Below are 25,343 nucleotides of genomic sequence, written 5' to 3'. Positions count from 1 at the left end.
CCTACGGGGATAGGGCGGTATAATAAATCAAATAAATAAATAAATAAATAAATAAAATAAACTTTCTCAACCACTGTACCTCAACTCACCAAACTTTGTGTGGAACAGAGTATACATAAATGCAAATTATCGTTAACATTTTTTTTTCAAAAATAGAGAAGGTACAGCTCAGCAGCAGAGCACATAAATTACATGCCAAAAGGGTCCAAATTCATTATCTGATCTACCTTGTTTAAAAATGAACCTCAGGTAGCAGGGCCAGGAAGAAAGACTTCTGCCCAAGAATCCTGGATGTGCTGCTGCCATTAAGAGTTGATATCACCGGATCAGGAGGCCTCAAAGAAAGCATCGCTTTGGGGCTGTATCCATAGCTTAGTGGTATAGCTTTTGTTTTCTATGCAAAAGTTTGCAAGGTTCAATCCCTAGTCTGTCCAGCTAATAGGATCAGAAGTCAAGGCAGGCTATGGCTCAGCGGTAGAACATCTGCTTGGCATGCAGAAAGTCACGGGTTCAATTCCCAGCATCTCCAGCTAAAAGTTTCAAGTAGCAGGTAATGTGAAAGACCTCTGCCCGACCTCTGCCTGGAGCATTTCTGCCAGTCAGAGCGGACAATACTGACCTTGACATCCCAATGGTCTGATTCAGTATAAAGCAGCATCATGTGTCCTGGGGTAGAAAGATTAAGAACAAAATATCTATTGCAGACTAATTCTGTTTAGCCATTAGCTGTTGGAGGCCCTTCAAATGCAGCATCTAGTCCATACTGGCAGACCGCTTTCTTTACATTCTGAAGGTCCCAGTTCAGTCCTTGGTGTTTCCAATGCCTTGATAACAAGGTTGGGTATGGCCTTTCTCTGTAGCTCTCTGTGGCCCTCCAGACCCACCAGCAGCAGAGCAGACCAGACCAGATAAACCAATGAAGGCTTTACTCCAGTATGACATTCCATGGACTGAAATCCACTTCTTCAGATGCAATGAGTGGAAGGAACCTCATAAAAGAGTAATTTTATGCAGGAGGCGTGAAAAGTTTATGCTGAAGTACAGTTTTGATGGTCTTTAAGATGCTGCTGCAAGACTCCTGTTCCTTTTTGCCGCAACAGACTAGCACAGCTTTCTCTCTGGAATCATAGAGAAAAGGGGTAGAACATAATCATGTAACTCATATATTGGATTTTGTATTTCTTCCAAAGGGTGATGAATGAATGCAGAATAACAAGGAAGAAAACTTCCTGCTAAAAAAAGTGAGCTTTTGTGGATTACCAGTTGAAAGAGACAAAAGGATATTTGTCCTGAGGAGTCCTGAGAAGGAAGAGATGCCTGGAAGCCAGATGGGTCGAGGCCACTCAGAAAGACATATGAGGAAAATGACGCAAACAGATCCTTGTGAAAAAGGTGACATTGTCTTAAATGGAAGTATCTTCCAAGAGAGGGTCTGCAGGAATAAGAGAGAAGAGGCTGACTCGAATAAAAGCCTGTGTCAGAGTTCTGAGATTTTTGAGAATCAGCGTGAGCAAACAGGAGGAAAGCTACATAAATGTTCATATTGTTGGGAAACTTTTCATGAGAGAGTCCATATGGTTATGCATGAGAGGAGTCACACGGGAGAGAAACCATATGAATGCACAGACTGTGGGAAAACATTTAGAATCAGCTGTGAGTTTGTTGATCATATCAGAATACACACAGAGGAGAAATCCTATATCTGTGCCGTGTGTGGTCAAAGCTTTCACCTGAAATCCAACCTGACCGCACATAAGAGGACTCACACAACTGAAAACCCCTACGAGTGCTCTGAATGCGGACAAAACTTTGGCAAGAGATCACATCTTGTGACACATGAGAGGACCCACACTGGAGAAAAGCCATATCAGTGCTCGGATTGTGGGAAATACTTTAGTCAGAAAGGAAATCTGGTTTCACACATGAGAATTCATACAGGGGAGAAACCATATCAGTGTTCCCAGTGTGGCAAATCTTTCTCTCACTGCACTTCCCTGATGATGCATGTGAGGACCCACACTGGGGAAAAGCCATACAAGTGCTCAATCTGTGAAAAAAGCTTTGTTAATAAAGGAAACCTTGTCTCACATGTGAAAATCCACACTGGGGAAAAGCCCTATGAATGCACCGACTGCGGGAAAAGCTTCAGCACCAGTTTTCAGTTTATAGAACATAAAAGGCTGCATACAGGGGAGAAGCCATACACATGTGCAGAGTGTGGGCAAAGATTTAATTCGAAATCAAATCTCATTACACACAAAAGGACCCACACGGGGGAGAAACCCTACCAATGCAGTGTCTGTGGAAAAGGCTTCCGAGTTAAATCATCCCTCACAAAACATGTCAGAATCCACACAGGAGAAAAACCATATGAATGCCCTGAATGTGGGAAAAGCTTCAACACCAGCTCTTTGCTTGTCAATCACAAAAGGGTTCATACAGGAGAGAAGCCCTATACTTGTTCTGGCTGTGGGAAAAGTTTCCGTCAGAAAGGCAACCTTATTTCACACATGAGAATTCACACAGGGGAAAAGCCATATGAGTGCCCTGACTGTGACAAAAGATTCATTGATAAAAAGTCCCTTATTAAACACATGCGGACACATGTGGGCAAACAATCTTATGAGTGCCCCGAAAGTGGGCAAAACTTTGAGTATAGTTGAATATTTCCATAGAGCACTGGAGAAAAGGCACGAGATCATTTTGGAATGTGAGGAAAAAAATTGTAACCTTGCTAATCTTTGTAAATCAGCAAAGATTCATGGAGGACTAAGGCTACAAGGACCATTGTATTCTAGGGAAGGCTAAAGCTCTGCAAGAATATAAAAAAGCATTTCAGACTTTCAGTCATGTTGTGCTAAACTCAGACTGTTCAGTGGGAATCTTTCACATTTGGGAAAATTCACGCTGTAGGTAATGCTGAAAAATAATTTGACAAGGGATCAGATGTTCCAAAGTAGTTCCTAGTCATTGGAAAACGTGGTGCAGTTGGTGAGGCCCTGATTAGGTTTTGCACAAAAGTTGTAGATCAGGAGTGTCAAACTCATTTGTTGCGAGGGCTGGATATGTCATAGATGTGACTTGGTCAGGCCAGGCCAGAATGGCATGGGGTGTGTGTGTATGTGTCTGTCTGGAATGATGAGCCCACAGCCGGGTGGAGGGGCTGCCTTGAGAGGGCTTATCAGGCGTGCAAGCCAGCTGAGGCAACCCCCACCCTCACTCCCAATCTGGCCTGGCACTCCTGGTGTGGATGTTTCTGAAAATAATGATTGTACATCTGGTCCACTAACCCTCATTCTGCATTTTTCCTGAAATCAACTCTGTACTCCTGGCTGCCAATAGCAGAGGGCATGGACATTTGTAATATGGTGATATTATGACTCAAAATAAATCCTACTTCTAGGCTTCCCCATGGTCTCTGACTGTTTGCTGTTGGTAACAGGATGCTAGATTAGATAGGCCATTGGTTTGATTCCGCAGGGTTGCATTTTCTGTTCTTGCATTTCAGAGAGGAAAGGGAACTTGATGTGCCACTGCTGTTTTCAGTACATTTAGGGAAACATCTCATTTGTCCCCGAAAAGCCGTTTCATTTCTCTTACCCTCTTTGCCTTTTAGCCATGTGATGTGGTACTAACACTTCAGTAGGAATTATTTTTCTAACTTGTAAAATGAACATGTACAGTTACTGCATTTTAATGCCCTGGAGTAGGATCATTAAAGAGCTTGGCGTTGTGTCAAACTGTTTTTAGTTAATAGCTTTTATATAATTTGTTTCCAACAGTGGTTACCAGCCAAAAGCTGGAGCGATCAGTCAGAAATTTGAACAAATTTATGCGTGGAACTTAAACTTAGTTCACACATATAAATTAAACTATTGATCTGATGTGAAACTGTTTCCCTTACTAAGTTTTGCTTCTCAAGATATTATACAGTACATGCTGTCTGTTTCAAGGGGCTTTCTTGGTTTCCTCTAACACTGCTGGAGATAGAAATATTAGCTTATTACTTTTATGAATGTAATTTTGCTTTTTAAAAAATGTTATTTCTTTGATGTCCCCTCAAGGATTGTAGACAACCAAGAAAAGGTACAATGACCAATCACTTAAAGGAAAATAGACGTGTTGTACCGGCTGCTATTCAACTTCTTATATTAATATCACCAAATCATATAACATATAAACAACAGTACAATATCACGTATAAACGATGATTACAAATAGTTCAATATTTTGCACATACATCCTTGAATATAGACCCCCATTTAAGAGGCGCAAGTAGAAAAAGGAACTTCAATATCTGATGAAGACAAAGTTCGAAAACGGTGAAAAATCACGTATCCCGTTCATCACATTATTTTTCGTCTTTGTGAGAACTCAGTAGCGAGGAAGATCGCACAAATTACAGGAATTTACTGACATATGTGTTGCACTACTGTGCAGGATGTTTCTATTGCTTTTGGCAATTCTGCAATACCTTACAGGACATCATGAAGGAATATATATTATAGAGCACTTTAGATTGTTGCACGTGATATTGCACTGTTGTTTATATGTTATATGATTCGCTGATATTAATATAAGATGTTGAATAGTGGCAGGTACAACGCGTCTGTTTCCCTCAAGAATTGTATCATGCCTCTGGGTGTTTATTTTCTCATATTTTTACCCTGCCTTTCTTCAGACAAACTCAGAGTAGTATACAGAATTCATTCCCACCTCCTCAGGAGTGGCATGGGGTAAAATCTTCTCTTCAGACTTTGATGAACATGGTAAGCAAATGTGGCTTTATCAGGTATCCACAGAAAGATTCTTTAAACAGCAGCAAGTTCACAGGAGGGCCCTACTTCAGGCCTGAATTACACAAAGCCATTTTGCCACAAGTCATTGTTCACTAACAGTGTGATTATTTCCTGTCAGAACAATCCTTGCTGCAAGGCCCTGTCTATATTTGCTGCCCAAGTGGTGGAATTTCTGTCTTGCTTCCCTCCTGTGAAAAACCCTTCATGTTTGTTTCTCATATAGGGGCTTTCCCCACTACAGAAGGGAGCTAAGGTCGACTTGGTTCCCTTCAGTGGAGGGCGATTCCAGGCTGTCCCCACAGCAACTGAGTTGGCCCCCTGGAACCGAGCTAAGTGGGCGGGATCATCTTGGTGCCTGTTTCGCTCCTCGATCGTGATTGGCGCTTGTGTTACGGCGGGAAACGGGAGTGTTCTTTTTTTTTTTACAGTTTTTACAGTTTAGTTACATGCACTTTCTGCCTGCCACGACTCTCCCGTTCTGTGCATGCCACAAAAGCGGCTCGTGATTGGTTGAACAGATGAGGTGTTGTTTCGATGCTTCCCCACTTTGAAGCGGTATCAACCTTGTTCCAGCAGAAAAGTGTAGTTCATAACTGCGACAAGGATGTCGCAGTTATGAGGGGGGGGCGGGGGGACCTGAGACAAAACAATGTTGAGCTTGGTGGCAGTGGGGATTCACTGAGGCAAACCTAGGTAGAAACCAGTTCAACTCTGTCAGTGGGGAAAGCCCCGTTTCTTTGTGACAAGATCTCTCCAGTGGCCTGCCTAGAAATGTCCCATTTAATCAGTGTTACCTCTGGGGTGCTGTCTGGTTTCCGGGCTGTATGGCCGTGTTCTAGCAGCTTTCTCTCCTGACGTTTCACCTGCATCTGTGGCAGGCATCTTCAGAGGATCTGATAGTAGGAATGGAAAGCAAGTGGAGTATATATACTGTGAGGACAAAAGGTGAGGCCATCTGAATAGAGTAACCTGGCATGTGCTACCATCCATCTCATTCTTCCAAGTCAGGGTTTTAAGTCTGCAGGGGGAATATCGCCCCTGCGAAGAGAAGTATCATTGTAAGTTGTGTGGCGTGGGCAAATAAGTGATTATCTGTTTTGCGTGCAGAAGGACCCGGGTTCGATTTCTGGGGTCTCCACTTGAAAAGTCTGGTAGCTGATGTTGGTAAAGACCATTCTCTACCTGAGGCCCTTGGAGCACTTCTGCCAGTCACAGGAGGCAATGCTCAGCAAGGACAGACCAATGGGCTACGTTCATTTACAGCAAATGGAAAGCATGGAGTGTACCACTTCAGAGTACAGGTAGGGGAATACTGATTTTGAATGTTCCTCCATGTTTTAAAAAGAAATCCATTGGGAAATAATACACTGACCTGCCTTACAGCATGGTTGTAAGGTTTATTGGCCCTCTACATTCAGAGGTTGGAAAGTACCAATGCCAGGAAACAATATCAGGGGAAGGCCTTGACCTCCATGCCCTATCATTGGCCCTCCAGAAGTCCTGGTGGCTATTGTGTGAGACAGGATGCAGAACATGCAGCTCTGTTCTGATCCAGCATGGCTCTTATATTCTTAACTTGGTACATTCTGCTAGCTGGCAAACCAAGTTTATTTCTCTCCTCTCCCTATAGCAGTTTTGTGGGAAAGTTCATAGTACAGAAAGTCAAGTAGAGTTTCCCCAAGAATTGAATTAATAATAATTTGCATCCTATGTGAGAACTATTCTTCTACACCAGTGATGGCGAACCTTTTCGAGACCGAGTGCCCAAACTGCAACCCAAACCCACTTATTTATCGCAAAGTGCCAACATGGCAATTTAACCTGAATACTGAGGTTTTCATTTAGAAAAAACAGTTGGCTCTGAGGCGTGCATTACTCAAGAGTAGGCTTGGTGGTAGTCGGTGGCTTTGCTTTGAAGCAACCGTGCAACTCTTCCAACAGGTGAATCACGACCCTAGGAGGGTTTTCTCAGAAGCAAACCCCATTGCCAGCAACCGAGCTTACTCCCAGGTAAAGGATCACGCTTTAGTTCTTCGCATGAAAATCAGTGGGGTTTAACAGCGCTTAACAGGGTTACCTACACTGCTTCCCCAAAACTGGGTCTTAGGTTTAATGCTAATAATCGAGCCCAGCAGCCCAGGCCAGCCTAGATGTGGGGGGGAGGGGGCACATGTTTGCGCATGCCCACAGAGAGGGCTCTGAGTGCCACCTCTGGCACCCGTGCCACAGGTTCACCACCACTGTTCTCCACGAACTTGCCTCTTCTTACCAACGTCAAAAGAAAAGAGGCATTCAAGGAGATACAATTCAGAATTACAATAATTTATTTCTCTATAGGTCAGCATACCCTGTCTCAACCTACAATGCTGAAATCATCCCCAGGGTCCAGCAATGACCATGGCACTATATGACAATACTGAAATACCTAATGAAGAGAACTAGTCTTATAAATATTTAAATGCTTAAGAACAACATTTCTGGAAAGTTTTTCCTTAAATAATTCTGCTAGCAGTCACTGTTTTTCCAGTGTTGTTGAAAAATGGAATCTGTGACCTCAAACAATCCCAGTTTAGCAAATGCAGCCAGATTACCTGTTGAGCAAAATTATCTCTGAATTTGCCACCCTAATAACAGCAGAGAAAACCTTTCGGGTATGGCTTTTCCAGTGAGAACTAAACTGGGACACAGTTCCTTCCGAGGTCCAATTGTTCTCACCTGCTTCTCTCCTTCTGTATTACACCGAAATAGAAAGCCTACTTGGTTAGAAATGTGTTCCTGTGAACACTCATATCTGATGAAGGAAGCTTAGAGTATCAAGTTTGTACCCCAAAAATCTAATTAGTCTCTAAGGTGCTACTGGACCAAATCTAGCTGTCCTTCAAAAACTGAGCTAAACATCAGCTCACAGCTAATCGCCCCTAGGAGTCATTAAAATTAGAAAATTATAATTTAAAGATCAGTTTACATTGCTAATACAATCCAGCAGTACAACCCCCTCCCCACAAAAATCACACACACACCCAAACAAATAAAAGCAATCTAAGTCAAAGATTTCAAGGGGAAAAAAACTTTTCATATGACAGATAAATCTAAAGTGCCAGGTAAGCAAGTATAGGAGAGTTGTGTCATTGAGATGCTTCATCAAGATGAGTGCTTCCCTAATAGAAATCAACTACATCTTTTATTAATTTGTTTATTTATGCCACATCTTTCTCCCCAATGAGGAGCAGCTTAATCATTCTGCTCTTCTCCATTTTATCCTCACAAAAACAACTCTATGAGATAGGTTAGGTCACCCAGCAGACTTTTATGGCAGAGTGACGATCTGAACCTGGTTCTTCCAAATCCAAATTCAACACACTCTAACCACTACATCATTCTGGTTCTCTAGTGGCTAGGGGACAGCCAAAAGGAATGGTACTCTCCATGCACACACACGCACGCACAAAATTGGGATCTCCAGATCTTAGTCCACTAGTACAGCGGTTAAAAGCAGTAGACTCTAATCTGAAGAACTGGATTCAATTCACTGCTCCTCCACATGTCGCCTGCTGGGGGACCTTGGGCTAGTCACATTTTTCTTAGAATTCTCTCAGCCCCACAAGGTATCTGTTGTGGAGAGAGGAGGGGAAGGAGTCACTTTGAGACTCCTTACAGTACAGAAAAACAGGGTATAATAACCAACTCTTCTCCTCTAATCACTACACCATACTTGCTTTCTCTTAATTCTGAAACTCACAGGCAAGGACTCCAGAGATTGTCCCAAATTGTGGCTAAACAAGGGATTAGGCAGTGTAAGATAGAACAGACTAATAACTAATAATTTGAATTGTGCTTGGAAACAAAGAGGCAAACAGTACAGGGCTTTCAATACAGGCAACAAGTATTCTCAGTGACAGCTGATTATGTAAGTGCTGTCCTCGGCATCAGCTGAAGCTTCCCAACAACTTTCAAAGGCGTCCCCCAAAACAACACCAGCACAGTACTCCACTGCACATATTCATCAGAACATGGAAAACTGTGTTCAAGTCATGCTAGTCAAGGAAATATTGCTGTTGGTCTGGTAATGGGCAAAAGGCATTGTGGGGCAAAGAATAGTCCAGAAAGCCAGCATGGTGTGGTGCTTCAGAGCCTCACCTACCTCACAAGGTGTCTGTTGTGGGGATATCGAAGAGAGAAAAAGTGCAGAGAAGGGCAACGAGGATGATTGAGGGACTGGAGCACCTTCCCTATGAGAAGAAGAAGAAGAAGAAGAAGAGTTTGGATTTATATCCCCCCTTTCTCTCCTGCAGAAGACTCAAAGGGGCTTACAATCTCCTTGCCCTTCCCCCCTCACAACAAACACCCTGTGAGGTAGGTGGGGCTGAGAGAGCTCTGAGAAGCTGTGACTAGCCCAAGGTCACCCAGCTGGCGTGTGTGGGAGTGTACAGGCTAATCTGAATTCCCCAGATAAACCTCCACAGCTCAGGTGGCAGAGCTGGGAATCAAACCCGGTTCCTCCAGATTAGATACAGATTGGGAATCAAACCCGGTTCCTCCAGATTAGATACAGATACAGATTAGATACATGAGCTCTTAACCTCCTACGCCACTGCTGCTCCTACGCCACTGCTGCTCCTACGCCACTGCTGAGGAGAGGCTGAAGTGTTTTGGACTCTTTAGTTTAGGGAGGAGATGTCTGAGGGGGGGATATGATTGAAGTCTATAAAATTATGCATGGGGTAGAAAATGTAGACAGAGAGACATTTTTCTCTCTTTCTCACAATACTAGAACCAGGGGGCATACATTGAAAATGCTGGGGGGAAGAATTCAGACTAATAAAAGGAAACATGTTATTAGTGGGCCACTGCGAGTAGAAGAGTGCTGGATTAGATGGACTCTGGTCTGATCAAGCAGTGATCTTTCTTATGTTCTTAGAGAGAGGGAAGGCAACTGTGATCTGTTCTGTGGTAGAGAAAAGTGAGATATAAAATTCTTCATCTACCTGTGCCATCAACTATACTCACTGATCTAACAATAACCCCCAAAACAGAAAACCTGATTTGTTACAGCAGCTCTTTCAGTAACTTTATGCAGATCTTGATTATTATGGGGACAAGATGGCACCCAGAAAGTCCCCATAGTGCATATGCTAGGAATGCGAGCGAGCGGTGCCTACTCTTCTAGTATCAGCCGGCAAAGACACTGCTATTGATGGATTCAAACACACCAATGACAGAAGTGGATGAGCAGCAGGATCAAGAAAGGAATGAGATGGCAGACACTGTGACAGCAACCTCTCCTACTACAAATGCACCATTAAACAGGAAATACTAATATCTAGGGATATGCCTAGCAACCTTCTTTAGACAGTACTGATGCGGCATTCCCATTGCTCAGTTTTTCAGACTTCTGTCCTGGTTCTCCTCCAATATGAATTCTCATGTGCGTATTGCGATTTGACCTCTGACTGAAGCTTTTCCCACACTCTGAACATTTAAATGGCTTCTCTCCAGTATGTATCCTCTTATGTTCAACAAGTACTGACTTATTGCTAAATCTTTTCCCGCAATCGGGGCACTTGTGTGGTTTCTCTCCCGTATGGGTTTCCGTGTGCCTAATGAAGTCATATGACCTACTATAGCTTTTGCCACAATCCGAGCAGGCATAGGGCCTATCTCCTGCGTGATTTCTCACATGCATCTTGAGGCTGCTTTCCCAACGGAAGCTTCTACCACATTCGAAACACTTGAATGGTTTCTCTCCTGTATGGATTCTTCTGTGGACAAAAAGTTGGGAGCTCTGACAGAAACATTTCCCACATTCTGAGCACTGGTAGGGTTTCTCGCCTGTGTGGGTTCTCTCATGTAAGAGAAGATCAAATTTTCTACTGAAGCTGTGCCCACAGCGCAAACAGGAATGTGGTTTCTCTCCAGTGTGAATTCTGTTGTGGATGGTCAGATGCGATTTCTGACTAAAACTTTTTCCACATTCGGAGCATTCATATGGTTTCTCTCCTGTATGACTCCTCTGGTGGGCACAGAGCGTAGATCGACTTGCAAAGCCTTTGCCACACTCTATACAGCGATACAGTTTTTCTGCCACATGAGACCGCTGATGTTTTACAAAATGTATTTTCTGGGTAAAGCTTTTCCCACAGTCTGAGCAAGTGTACGGCTTCTCTCCTGCGTGGGTTCGTTCATGGATTGAAAGGATGGTACTGCAGCTGAAGGTTTTTCCACAGTCTAAGCATTTGTACAACTTTTCTTCAGTGTGGGATTTTCCATGTCGAACAAGAAGCGCTTTATATCCAAAGCATTTCCCACAGACTGGACACTGGTGTGGCTTCTCTCCTGTATGTAAGGTTTTGTGGTTTGTCAGGGCTGAATTCCGACTAAAAGTCCTTCCACATTCAGAGCATACAAACTCTTTCTTTCTACTTTCAGATGGCCAACTGCCAACAGAGTCCGTGTGACCCATTTCTTTCCTACAGAGTGCTATTTCAGTTGAATTTGGGTTACCCAAAATAGAATCTTCTTCCACAGGATTGACTTGTCCACAACTTTCTAGTCCCTGCTGATTTCCACAGACTTCTAGTATCTCAGGCATCCCTTTGACCTCACTTCCTAATGTCCCATTGAGATCATTCTCTTCTGGTTTTTCTGACTGAAGATTCATTTCCTCACCACAACTCACTTGTGCGTCATCTGTGGGGATAAAAAAGGAATGTTTAAAGTGCATTGTACTGTTCACCCCAATGTTTATTCCTTGCACTGCAAATGAAAATCAGCCTTGAGAAGAACAAATTCATACACACTGGGTATCTGATGGAGGAGGTTTTGACTCCTGAAAGCTAATATTCTGGAAATTGTGTTGGTCTTTAAGATACTACTGGATTCCAACACTTGACAACAATAATTCATCAGTACAACTTAGAAGCAAACCAGACCAATGCAGGCAGTTTCAAGGATCCCCCCCCACACACACACACTTTTTAAAAGCAGGTACTCAGGGCCTCCGTTCAGATTGGGAATAAAATAAGGCCCTCCCTGGCACGATTTTCTAGAATCAGAGAATCATAAAGTTTGACAAGATCACAAGGGCCATCAAGTCCAACTCCCTGCCATGCAGGAATACACAATCAAACTGAAATGGCCCCACTAGTATAAAATACTAAATTTTTGCACCAATGTGAGATACAGCAACTTTCTACTTGCCTCCCACTAAAGTCTCAATCCACATTGGAATCCCCCTCAAAATAGGACTCAAACCAACTAAATAGTGTGTCCCAAACTGGTAGTATGATGGTGTGATGGACGGGAGGAGGTTCCACCCTCTTTTCTCCCATTCCTCTCAATGACTAGGGAGATTCTTTGCCTATTTGGCATTTATGATAATAAATGAATTTGTCAACATAATGAAATGGCATTTATGGTAACAAATGAATTTGTCAACATAAAATACTGCATACTGTACTTGCCCCTTTTTGGGGGAATCTGAGGCAGGATCGGTAGTCACATTTTGGGCAAGGAGAGATGTGTAACAACATCTGAAAATCTTCACATGTATGCCCACACTGTCAAATGATGCAAACCCTCCAGTTCAGCGGGCCTCTACCTTAAATGTGGGAGGGCTAACAATGGAGGGACATTTTGTGGCTCCATAGCGGAGCCTTTGCATTGCACCCAGGGTTAAACCCCAGCATCTCCAGTTACAAGGATCAGGAAGCAGGTGACGTGAAAGACCTCAGCTGCGGAGAGAGCTGCTGCCAATCAAAGCAGGCAACACTGACCAAGGGTCTGACTCAGCACAGGGCAGTTTCCTCCCTTAAGAACCTCCCAGAGGGGTTTGTTTGGCTGGCCACTGCGGGAAACACAGTCCCTTAGTCTGACCCTGCAGGACTCCTCCTGGGGAGATATCCTATCCCTGATCTTCATGGAACAAGATGGGAAGTATCCCCCGTTGGTGGAAATGAGTTAAACCGACCCTGCTGGCGACCCTGGTTGCAGCTTCTCTATTGACCGCTCTCTCCCCCTCCCCATTCAAAGCTATTTTGGTTAGCCCTTATAGTTATTTCGTCTCGACGTCACCTTGCATGCAGGAACCCCCCATCCCTTGCTTCACTTACCCTCTCCCACCAGCCTTTGCATTGCACCCCTTTGAGAACCTGCACAGTTTGCTCAATTCCTTGCAAGGAGAGACTCGCAAAACTGAGAGGAGGGGGCGGGTTGAGGAGGAAGCTCCCGGGTCGGGGCCTCTCTAGAAAACACAGCTCGGTGCTTTTAACCCCTTCCGACCTCTCCTGGGAAAGCAGCGGGGCGTCGGGGGGAGGAGGAAGAATGACCTCCTTTGACCTGACTGGTGGGTTTAACTCCCAGTCACTTTCCAGAGGAGTAAAACAGATGCCTGAATGTCGTGTGGACAAATACTTAATTAGCAGAGATAATGCAATAATGAGGCAGAGACCAGTTGCTTTACTGAAATAAAGTTTACTTACTACAGGGAAGGGAAACTTGGAAGAAAAACAATAAACATCTTTCTTACTAGCTAGCACCAACAGCCAGCTTGCTGCTTAGACTATTACATGGCTACTAAGCTATGGATAGAGTGAACTGACCACGTGCAGAGTGCAGCACAAAGAAGATATATCTAAAGCCTACATGCAGACCTGCATGTAGCCCACCCAACCAATAGGTATCAATTACCTGGTCACTGACTTCTGACCTCACTAACTAATTAGCATGCAACAATTAACTCCTTCATTACTGGATTGTGTGACTGGCACTTGCCAAATCCCATCACTGAAGCTATCTGGCTCTGAGTTTGTTTCTCCCTCTCTTGGCTTTCAGAAAATATAAATCCTTTTATACGCTGAAAATGTGGTTTTGGTCTCTCTTGCACGCATAGGTCTTAGGTTGTTGCACGAACTGGATGATTATGGAGGAAGAGGCCTTAAATATCAACTATGTCAGTTCCAAAGTGATGGTCTTTAGGAAAAGGCTTCACAGGTTTAAGAGGACTGTAGATTGAATCCCTGAAGCTCAATGCAGCATCTTCAAATATCTAGGGATAAGCGTCAATGAAACTTTAACCTGGAGGACTCACCTGGCAATTACTAGATCTATAGACTTACAAGGAGCTATTCTGAAATTTTGCTACGCAAAATGAGGTTTCCTGATTGATCCGGCTCTGAAGCAATAAGTAAGGCTGTTCCCCATCTGTTGTATAGCATCGAGGGGAGGGGTTGAAACGATCATCTGGTCACAAAATTGGAATCTGTCCAAAATCTTTTTAAAAAGAGGATGCTGGCTTTACTTAGAGGTACCCCTGAAGCCTTGATGCAGACAGAACTCCATTTGGGTCTGGTGTATGTACCCCCCATGCTCAGAATGGGTTGACCCAGAAAGGGGTGGAGACTCAAAGCAGCAGGAGGCTGCAGAGGTCATGTAGTTTGGAGGAGACAAGGCTACCAGACTCGGACCTTGATTTGTATAAGCCCTTAACACCTTGTTAAGGGTTTTTTGTGTTTGTAATGGGTGAGAGTTCTCCTGGAAACCTTCATCATGTTGAATCCTGTTCACCAAGCCCTTGGAGTCTTCAGGAGCCAACCCACTTGCAGGAAGAATTGGACTTAGCAATATCAGAAGACTGTAACTAGAAGGACTTGAAATGAAACCTGAACAGGACCTTGAAGTGTGATGTTAAATGTTGATGTTTGATGTTATATGTTAAGAAAGTAAACCATTTTGTTTTTAAATTTTGTTGTTGCAAACTCATTCCAAGTTCTGCCCCACAGAACCCACAGATAGAGGTTACATGTAGTGTTGTTAAGATTTTGGAAAAAGAAAAGCAATGACATCACCAGTCGACCTGAAGGCAATGTTTCAACATGAGCCTGTTAGCCTGCTATAACAGCTTGAATCACTATTCTATATTGGATGGCCTCAGAGTGTCCCCGTGGCAGGTACCAATGTTTGTGATTTGGTGTTTAAGTGTGATGCTGCATGAGACAGGCACAATTTCCCAGTCTGAATTCTCCCCATCGTTTCAACCAGGGGTGTCAAACGTGCAGCCCCTTATCAGGCCCACGAGCTATCTGAGGCAACCCCCCATCACTCCTGATCTTGCCAGCCGAGACAGACCCCACACCAAGGTTCCAGCCCAACCAAGTCACATTTATGTCACATCTGGCCCTCGTAACAAATGTGTTTGACATTCCTAGTTTGAACTGTTTAAAAGGGATCGTATCTTTTTGAGTTTTGGATTTATATCCCCTTTTTCTCTCCTGTAGGAGACTCAAAGGGGCTTACAATCTCCTTGCCCTTCCCCCCTCACAACAAACACCCTGTGAGGTAGGTGGGGCTGAGAGAGCTCCGAGAAGCTGTGACTAGCCCAAGGTCACCCAGCTGGTGTGCGTGGGAGTGTACAGGCTAATCTGAATTCCCCAGATAAGCCTCCACAGCTCAGGCGGCAGAGCTGGGAATCAAACCCGGTTCCTCCAGATTAGATACACGAGCTCTTAACCTCCTACGCCACTGCTGCTCCTATCTGAGCCTTATATCAGGTCAATATTCCACAGTCTCAGAATAGCTTTCACCTCAGTCTGATTTCAAACCATGCTAATAACATGGATGTTACTCCCAAACCCCGTGGGCCTCATCGATACATTTGTGGAGCCCTTCACAACGAAATTTACAAGCATTCCCCGATGCACACTATTTCAGACCTCACACCCCATCCTCACATTCCCCTTCCTGCACCCATCCCTACACAGCCCCAAACACATCAACATAAAATCATGGAGTTCAGCATAGCCACAGCTCTAGAATAGAAGCTATCTCTAAGCCTATTTGTTCTTGTTTTTATAATCCTATATCGTCTGCCAGATGGTAACATTTCAAAAAGAAAGTATGCCGGATGAGACGGGTCCTTCAGAATATTCTGAACTTTCTTTAGGCAGCGGGAATTATAAAGTTCTTCCAAAGAGGGGAGAAGGCAGCCAATAATCCTCTGGGCAGTAGTGATCACCCTATGGAGCACCTTCTTATCTGCCACTGTGGAACTGCCGAACCATGCACAGATGCAGGTGTTAAGACATGATGGGTTGGGTCTCTGATTGTGGCCTGGTCTTCCTCATAAACATGTCTGCCTGAGATCATGGAAATCCATGGGCAGGCAGAGGAGACCCTATAAGAAACACCCATGCTGATTCCAGAAATTGATTTAACTCCCTTGTCTGAGCTCCCTTCAAGAGCCTCTTCCAATATCCATCTTTCCAAAGGAAAATCGTATTGTCTACAAAATACGCTAATGATTGCAGTCATAAAGACTGCTGGGTGCCACAAACTTTCTCCTTGGAGTTATGTTGGAGGGAGGGAGGAAAGGCTGCAGCATACCTAAAGATGTTCCACACAAACCCTGCTTATTCTAGAACAGTGATGGCGAACCTTTTTGAGACCGAGTGCCCAAATTGCAACCCAAACCCCACTTATCACAAAGTGCCAACCCGGCAATTTAACCTGAATGCTGAGGTTTTAGTTTAGAAAAAAACGGTTGGCTCCTTCTTCCTCCAACCCACCCGCTGGAGCAGGGGCCTGCCTGCTCTAGCCTCCAGCAAGTCCCATGCACACTGCTCTGTGCCTCTCCAGCATCTCTGCCTCCTCTACGCTCCCTCCTCAGGCAGCAGCCACCTGGAGCACAGGCACCAGGTCCGCCAGCCAAGTCCTCCCTGCTCACCCCAGTGCTCACACATCGTGCTCAGTGGCCCAGGCCAGCCTAGATGTGTGTGGGTGTGGGTGTGATTTTCTGCCCCCCACATGATGAACTCTGTGTGTGCGTGCCCACAGAGAGGGCTCCAAGTGCCACCTCTGGCACCCGTGCCATAGGTTCGCCATCACGTTTCTAGAATTTCCATCCATGAGAAATATTATGTGGAATCATAAGCTGCTTTTGAAAGCACTGTCAGTACTTAGCCAGAGGTCCCTTTGCACTGCCTACCATGGACACATGGGACAATTTGAGCTGGAGCTCAGGTTGCCAACTTTTCAACCAGCCCCATGCTTCTGCTCCTGAAATAACCATTTGATGCAGAGACATCAATTCCAGAAGGGCCACGCTGTAAGACAAAAGAAAAACTACAATGAAAAAGGGGGCGGGAATCGAATTAAAAACATTTATTCAGCTTTAACGATGATGGGTCTACACCTTACATCAATTCCAGCATCCCCAAAAAACAACCCAGCCATGTTGCATAAGGCAAGGTTGCAACCCGACCACACAAAACATAATGAAAACAAAAAGAAACAGAAACAAAAAGAATCTTCCCAAGAAAATGAAGTAATGTGACTCATACAGACCTCAATAAGGAATTATCATTTTTTTGGATGTGCATGACATGATAGAATCAATCTAAAGCAACTAAATTATGACAGATGTTCTGAAAATTCCTTTAGAAAGGTCTCTCACCCACAACCAAAAGTAATTATTCTGTCCATGGATATTTCCTGCATAGGTCTATTTAAATCATGAGTCTTCAGGTGGGATCTTTAAAGCTGAAGTTTCTCCTCCAAGCTAAGCATGTGGAATCTTTGCTGTAGAATAAGCAATAACTTTTGAACAAACCTTTCCCCAAACTTTGGGAATTGCCTTTATTTCCTCCTGGGTAGGTCTCCTTCTGCCTACAAAGAATGAAGTTACTTATGGGTTATTTAAATGTAAATATAATCTAGCCCTGGCATGTTTTTTTCTTGTGCCTTTTAAGGGTGCTTTTCCAGAAAAACCTCTTCTTACACCTTGAGCACTTGTATGGTTTTATTTCTGAATGAATTATTTGGTGCGCTCGATACTGGTAGTGCCAATAGAAGGTTCTTCTGCATTCCAAGCAACAATAAGATTTCTCTCGTGTATGCGCTTTCTTGTGTAACAAAAGTTCAGTTGCTTGACGAAAATATTTCCCACACTTTGGGCATATGTGTGGTCTCTCTCGAGTGTGGAGTCCCTTGTGGAAGATAAGCTGTAATTTCTGATTGAAGTTTTCCCCACATGTAGAGCATTGGTACAGTTTCTCTCTTCTATGAGATTTTCCATGATGAATAAGACTGGATCTAAAGCTAAAGGTTTTCCCGCTCTCTGAGCAATTATAAGGCTTCTCTCCTGGGTGCACTCTTCTATGTTGAGAAAGACTCCATTCGAACTTAATGATTTTCCCACACTCTATGCACTGATGTGGCTTCTCTTCTCTGTGGAATTGTCTGTGTGCTGAAAAACTGGATGTAGTACTCATTTTTTTCTTGCAGTCTGAGCATTTATACCACTTTTTTCCAGTATGAGATCTTAAATGTTGAACTAACCTTGATCTAAAAGAAAAGCTTTCCCCACACGCCAAGCATGTATGTGGCTTCTCTCCTGTGTGTAATCTTTTGTGTACTGAAAGGTTTGAATTAGAATTAAAACTTTTCCCACATGCTACACATCGATATGGCTTCTCTCCAGTATGTGATCTTCTATGTCGAAAAAGACCAGAGCTAAACCTGAAACTTTTCCCACACTCTGAGCATTTATAAGGCTTTTCACCTGTGTGCAGTCTTCTATGTTGAACAAGAGTCCATTTGAAAGTAAAGCTTTTCCCACACTCTACACATTGATATGGCTTCTCTCCTGTGTGGGATCGTTTGTGTGCTGAAAGGCTTGAATTAGAAACAAAACCTTTCCCACAGTCTGAGCATTTGTATGGCTTCTCTCCAGTATGAGATCTTTCATGTTGAACAAGCTTTGATCTAGAAACATAGCTTTTTCCACACACCACACACTTATATGGCTTCTCTCCTGTGTGTGTTTTTCTGTGTACAAAAAGGTTTGAGCTAAAACGAAAACTTTTCCCACAATCTGAGCATTTATATGGCTTCTCGCCAGTATGCCGTCTTCTATGTTGAACAAGAGCGGAGCTTACACTGAACGTTTTCCCACACTCTGAACATTTATAAGGCTTTTCACCTGTGTGTTGTCTTTTGTGTCGAAGAAGACTCTGTTTCAATGGAAATTTCTTCCCACACTCTACACATTGATATGGCTTCTCTCCTGTGTGGGATTGCTTATGTATTGTAAGGTGTGAATTAGTTATAAAACATTTTCCACAGTCCGAGCATTTATATGGCTTCTCTCCAGTATGCAGTCTTCTATGTTGAACAAGAGTGGAGCTTACACTGAACGTTTTCCCACACTCTGAACATTTATAAGGCTTCTCACCTGTGTGTTGTCTTCTGTGTCGAAGAAGACTCTGTTTCCATGGAAATTTCTTCCCACACTCTACACATTGATATGGCTTCTCTCCTGTATGGAATTGTTTATGTACTGTAAGGTGTGAATTAGTTATGAAACATTTTCCACAGTCCGAGCATTTATATGGCTTCTCTCCAGTATGAATCCTTTCATGTGGAACAAGCCTTGATCTATAAGGAAAGCTTTTTCCACACACCAAGCATTTATGTGGCTTTTCTCCTTCGTGGGACTTTTTATGTACTGAAAAGTCTGAATGAGAATTAAAACTTTTTCCATTGTCTGAGCATATAGGTGGTTTTTCTCCTTTGTGAATTCGTTTATGTCTTGAAAGGGAAGAACTGGAACGTAATGTTTCCCCACACTGTGAGCATATATAAGTTTTCTTTTCTTTCTCGATAGACATCCTCTTAAATAGGTAAGGATCTTGCATGACGTTTTCACCACATCCTACCTCCACAGCTTCTCTCCTGTCTGAGGTTGCTTCACTTAAACTGTCTTTGGCTAAGAGAGATTCTTTTCTCAGTGAATTAATCTCTGCACAGCTTTCTAGTCCAAACCGAGTTCCACATCCTTCCTGTATTTCAGATGACTGGAGAGACTCTTTGTCTGATACTCGAATGACACTGTTATTCTCAGGTATTATTGAGTGAAGTTTCTCTTCTGTCCTCATTTGTTCAACATCTGTTTGGGGGGGGGAAGAGAATCACAACTTGAATCAACTATGTTTCTCTCTAAATGAAACTAACAGATATGGTGGGTGGGAGACATCATTCTCTGACAGCAGATATCAGACCAAAGATGAATCTAAACCAGCATCCTATTTCCATCAATGGCCAGCCAAAGGCTGCTGTTGTTTATGCCAGCATGTCATATTCAGAGATACACTTTCTCTGAGCACTGACATTTTATTTCACTGTCACAGCTAACAGCCATTGATAGACATTTCGTAGAATCATGCAGTTGGAAAGGATCAAACAAGTCATCTAGTCCAACCCGCTGCTCAGTGCAGGATCAGCCTAAAGTATCTCTGTCAAGTGTTTGTTCAGCTGCTTCTTGAAGACTGCCTGTGAGAGGGAACTCACTATTTTTCTAGCCAGCCGATTTCACTGCTGAACAACTCTTATTGTAAAAAATGTTTTTCCTAATATCCACCTCGTTTCCTGCTGCCCATAATTTAAACCCATTTCCTTGACAATGTTCACTAATCCTTCTGTAAACGATTTAACCTAATGGCCATATCCACATCTCGTGGATGCAAATCCCATGTCAATGGTGCAGAATGTGAGACATTTCTGCTCAATATCTCTGCACCATGAAATTATTTCAGAGTCACACAAAGTGTGTCAGATGGGGCGCTCAGCTTTCAATATGGAGCAGCAGTGGCGTAGTGGTTAAGAGCAGATGTACTCTAATCTGGAGGAACTGGGTTTGATTCCCCACTCTGCCGCTTGAGCTGTGGAGGCGTATCTGGGGAATTCAGATTAGCCTGTGCGCTCCAACACACAGCAGCTGGGTGACCTTGGGCTAGTGACAGTTCTTCTGAGCTCTCTCAGCCCTGCCTACCTTACAGGGTATAAGGGAGGGGGGAAGGGAAAGGAGTTGGAAGCCCCTTTGAGTCTCCTTACAGGAGAAAAAGGGGGGATATAAATCCAACTCTTCTTCTTCTTCTTCATGGGTTCATACAAGTTAGCATTTGGATCATCAGATGTGATGAACTGACTTATCTTTATACTAGCAGTAAAGCTCGTTGTGCTAAACAATACAACAGGCTCTAGACAGCTGTTATTGGTGGCACAGCAGTGAGGCAGGATCTGTTCAAATCAGTAGTGAATGTCGTAAGATTTCTTTATATAAAATGTTTTTGTGAAGATTTTTGCAGGAACCTCATTCTCCAGTATTTTCAAAGGCTGTCCCAACTAAAGAGTAAACTGACTGCTAGTGCAATGTACACCATTTTTACCCAGTTGTTCTGCTCCCCCACCAAGTGTCCAGGATAGCTTTCTCGGGCTCATAATTAATACCACAAAGTAATCCATCTTAGTGATATGAAATGCAAAACTTTTGATTAATTAACTGATAAATGCTGGCAGACGTGTGAGACTAAATTAAAACAAAATAACTTCAAAATTTGAAGGAAGGGGATGTGACTCACACATTGTGAGACACACACAATGTGAGACACACATTGATCTTAATCTGTTCTCTAAAAACACACACTGGGAGTCAGAATAGGTGGCACGTTGGCCTGTTAAACAGATTACTAGGGGGGGAGGGTTGTCTCCAAGGCCAACATTTCTAACACAGAGAAATGCCATGTCATCTTCCAACAGCACATAAGACCTATCACCAGAGTTTAAAGTGGAACGACTCAAGTAAGATGAGACGGTCTAGTAGTCTTCTTGCACTCTCTGCAGCTTCCTAGCACTTTGGAAAAGAATACTCTCCATGCAAGATGTTCTTTCCATAGGAAGGTTTTACTTTAGCAGTTGCAAGGTTACACAAGTCTATGCTATACAAGACTATAAGTCTATACAGAACTCTTCAGCAAGAACAAAGTTAAACACACACACTCTGAACTCAGACTCAGAACTTAGACTCAACTCACTAAACTTAGCATATACAATGCAATGGTTCCTACACATCCAACAAGGATACTTTCCCCCCCGCCCCGCCAACAGTCTCTCATTGGTCTAGAGTCACAGTTGAACTCACCAATCATGTTAAAGGTCAACTGTTGCTCCTTCGCTCTAGACTTACTGTCTCTGGCTTTGCTGTTGGCAAACCTCTGCTAATTAGAAGATGACCCTTAATGACAAGACCAATCCATTGTTGCTTGGTTCTCCAGAGGCCATGCAGTCAGCCATGGGCTAAACTAATGTTTCTCCCTTCCCCAGTCCATTCGCATGGCCTCTCATTAGTGGGGAAGGCAGCCATTGAAGCCTTCCCATGCCCCTGTGCTGGAGCCTCATTGAGGATTGGCAGTGAGTGAATCGTCATCGTGCGTTCCAAGCTGACTGAATGAAATCTTAGGACCTGTGTACCATGGCACCATAGTGCAGATCGAAAACTCAGCACAGTGTGGCCATGTACAGGAAACGTTTTGCTACACTCTTGGGGGAATGACAAGCTTACTGAAAAAATATAACCATTGATGAGTGAGGGGATTAAAACCTCCACAAAATGGGAAATAGCAACAGGGATTATCAGAACTCTTGTGAGATCACTATGCCCAGAACTGAGATCTGCAAGATTGGGCCTAGACAACCCCATCATGACTACAGGTTTGTCAGTATAAAGCAGCAGCAAGCAGGCGCAGGGAGTAGGATTTTCAGGTCCCCTCTGGCCACAGGCAGAGGATGGAGGGTAGGTATGGCAGATGCAGGCTAGGAAACCTCTGGAGATTTGGGGGTTGAGGTCAGGGACCTCACTGGCATACAATGCCAGAGTCCATCCTCAAAAGCATCTGTTTTCTCCAGGGGAGTTGATTTCTGTAGTCTGGAGAGGAGGTGTAATTCCAGGGGATCCCCAGATCTCACCTGGAGACTGGTATTCCCTAGCAGGGAGGGAGAGACGAGATGGACTAGGGAGTGGAAGCATCAGGGGACCAGTGGGGCAGTTCCCTCCCCACCAATCGCTCAGGTCCCCAAGTTCTGTAATAACACTATAGGCCTGGCTTCTTTCCTTGCAAGTGCTTCTCTAATTGTTCCCGCCTCTTTCTGCCACAAAACCGCAAACAGAGCATTTATATCCTACCATCCTTGAGTAATTCAAGTACACAAATCCTTACCGGGAGATCTGGGTTCTCCGTCACCCTCCATAATCAGGGCCTCTGATGTTTTCTGCAGTTCTGCTGAAGAGGAATCGATTTTAGCGTCCCCTCCAAACACTGAGGCGCCTGTAATAAAAAGTATGCTTATGAAGGCTCGGCATGCTGAATAAAACCAAGGTTCATTCTCCAAAACATTCATTTTCTCCAGGGGAACTGATCTTGGCCATCTGTAGATCAAGTATAATAGCAGCAGATCTCCAGGGGCCACTTGGAGGTTGGCAACCCTATAAAAGGATCACGTATGAGGTGAAAGACCTCTGCCCAAGATCCCGGCAATCTGCTGTGAGGATGAGGCATTTTCATGTGCCTCCATTTGTCCCTGCCTGTGTCCATTTCCACACATCAAGCCTCAATTAAAGGGACAGAACATTTTCTCTACACCAGGGGAAAACCCAGCCCCTAAATCTAGCCGGTCAGGCCCCGTTTAGAAGTAAAACGATCACTGAGTTATGAAGAGATGGCCCTTTACTGCGCTTCTGCTTCTTATGACAATGTGATTGGGATGAAACCTAGCTCTCGACACCTGCTATTTTAAGATCAAGGAGGTTATCTTGTTAGTCAAGGATAGCCTTGTGTTTTCTTTTAGAATCATGCCAAAAGTTTTTAAAGTAACCCATCACTCTAGTTAAATTAATGAGCAGATAGATAAGTTCAATGGCTAGAATATAAATCATAAAGGGAGAATTGGGAGAATTGGGAGATGAATAGAGTAACAAATACATAGATAACTATAAATAAAAACTGCCAGACGCCAATTAAAGCATCAACATTACATCAAGGAAAAGGAGCGTGGTGGTCTGATCTGTAAGAACCAATCACAGAAATTACAGTATCATGTGTAACCAATTAGAAGAAGACACTGTACTTAAGGTATGCAAGTTTTAAAAAATATACACGAAGGCTTAATTTATGTCTATTTTATTTATTTATTTTTAGATTTTTTTACCCCGCCCTTCCCCAAGGGGCTCATGGCAGCCCAATAATATATTTTGTATTACTGGAATGCTGGTCCTTTGCACCTAATCCCCTTGATTAAGAAATAAAGCTGTGTTACACCTATACTTTCAGTCTCACCTGTAGTATCTTGATTAGGTGGGAATCCACGGGTACGCTTGTACAACGCTGAGCAATCTAGACATTTTTCCAAGCTAGCTTCAAGTTCTAAATTCAAGTTGTCAGTAAGTCTGACTGTACATATATAGGTTCTCTCCTGAAGAAGAAAAATTGCTGTGGAAGGTATTCTTTCCACTAGAGGAGGAGCAATAGGTCAATGCTCGTGCATTAGTAATTCAGTGGGATCAATATTTAAAGTGTCACCGGAAAAGCAATAGTTTTATATCTTTTGCTACAGATATCAATTTGCAGTAGAGCTCATTTCATCAGATGCATTTGAGCAGGTGTAAGCAACAATATCCCCCTTCCAACAGGTCCACAAAGGGTTAATTTCATTTGACTCTCTTATTTAAATTAATAAACAAAAGGCTTCACTTCAACTACGTATTAGACATTTGCAGTCCCAACCACTTTTAGATGATGGCGCAATCATATTCTCAAGCCATCTTTGGGGGGGGGGGGTTGCTCTTCCACTCCATGTCTCAACTTTCCCTCCTTTCCTCTTCCTATCAGCCCCTCCCTGAAAAAATTCTGGTCAAGTTGCAAAAACCGTGCTGTGTAGCAAGCTATTCCGCCTAGTTGTGTGGTGGTCACTGCCGGGCCTGGCCAAGTCACAAAAGTGTGTGGCTGCCGCCCATGGGCCTAGACAAGTTGTATAGCATTTATTTATTTATTTATTTATTTATTTATTTATTTATTTATTTGACTTCTAAACCGCCCCATCCCCGAAGGGCTCTGGGCGGTGTACAACATGACATATAAATAACAAATTATAAACTCATTAAAACAGCGATGACAATAACAATAGTAATAATAATGGAGGCGTCCGACCAACCCCATTTTTAAAATTCTCCCCAAAAGAGAGGGGAGGAGGGCAGCGAGTCACATTTGATAATGGCCAGGATGAAAGGCCAGTTGGGGGCACCATTTCAGCGGCTGGTCTCTCCAAAGGCCCGGCGGAACAACTCCATTTTACAGGCCCTGCGGAACTCACCAAGGTCCCACAGGGCCCGAACAGCCGGAGGAAGAGTGTTCCACCAGGCCGGGGCCAGAGCCGTAAAGGCCCTGGCCCGCGTGGAGGCCAGCCACAGCATAGAGGGGCCAGGGACCACTAATAAATTAGCCTCCACCGAGCGAAGAGGCCGTGCAGGGACATATGGGGTGATGCGGTCTCGAAGATATGAGGGTCCCAGGCCGCGTAAGGCCTTAAAGGTCAACACCAGCACCTTGAAAATGATCCGGAACTCTACAGGGAGCCAGTGCAGCTGGCGCAATACAGGCTGAATATGATCGTAAATGGCGCTGCCTGTAAGTAGGCGCGCCGCTGCATGCTGGACCAGTTNTA

At 43.8% G+C, this 25,343-nt stretch overlaps 2 protein-coding genes across 2 annotated transcripts; one reads left to right on the top strand and one right to left on the bottom strand.

Annotated features, from left to right (window-relative positions):
- Window positions 1–1,194: 1,194 nt before the first annotated feature.
- On the top strand, window positions 1,195–3,891 carry LOC125428755 (zinc finger protein OZF-like). The gene is made up of 2 exons (XM_048489374.1): window positions 1,195–2,686; window positions 2,746–3,891. The coding sequence occupies exon 1, from the start codon at window positions 1,203–1,205 to the stop codon at window positions 2,661–2,663; it is 1,461 nt and encodes a 486-aa protein (XP_048345331.1). The 5' UTR covers window positions 1,195–1,202; the 3' UTR covers window positions 2,664–2,686; window positions 2,746–3,891.
- A 5,971-nt stretch (window positions 3,892–9,862) lies between these two features.
- On the bottom strand, window positions 9,863–19,726 carry LOC125430081 (zinc finger protein 721-like). The gene is made up of 3 exons (XM_048491804.1): window positions 18,129–19,726; window positions 17,569–17,960; window positions 9,863–11,486 (listed from the first exon to the last, which is right to left on the bottom strand). Exons 1-3 carry the CDS (start codon window positions 19,724–19,726, stop codon window positions 10,132–10,134), a joined length of 3,345 nt encoding a protein of 1,114 aa, XP_048347761.1. The 3' UTR covers window positions 9,863–10,131.
- Between the last annotated feature and the right edge of the window lie 5,617 nt (window positions 19,727–25,343).

This window comes from Sphaerodactylus townsendi, linkage group LG03 (assembly GCF_021028975.2).
Source record: "Sphaerodactylus townsendi isolate TG3544 linkage group LG03, MPM_Stown_v2.3, whole genome shotgun sequence".
Lineage (NCBI taxonomy): Eukaryota > Metazoa > Chordata > Lepidosauria > Squamata > Sphaerodactylidae > Sphaerodactylus > Sphaerodactylus townsendi.
This window is presented reverse-complemented; position numbering and strand designations above follow the sequence as displayed.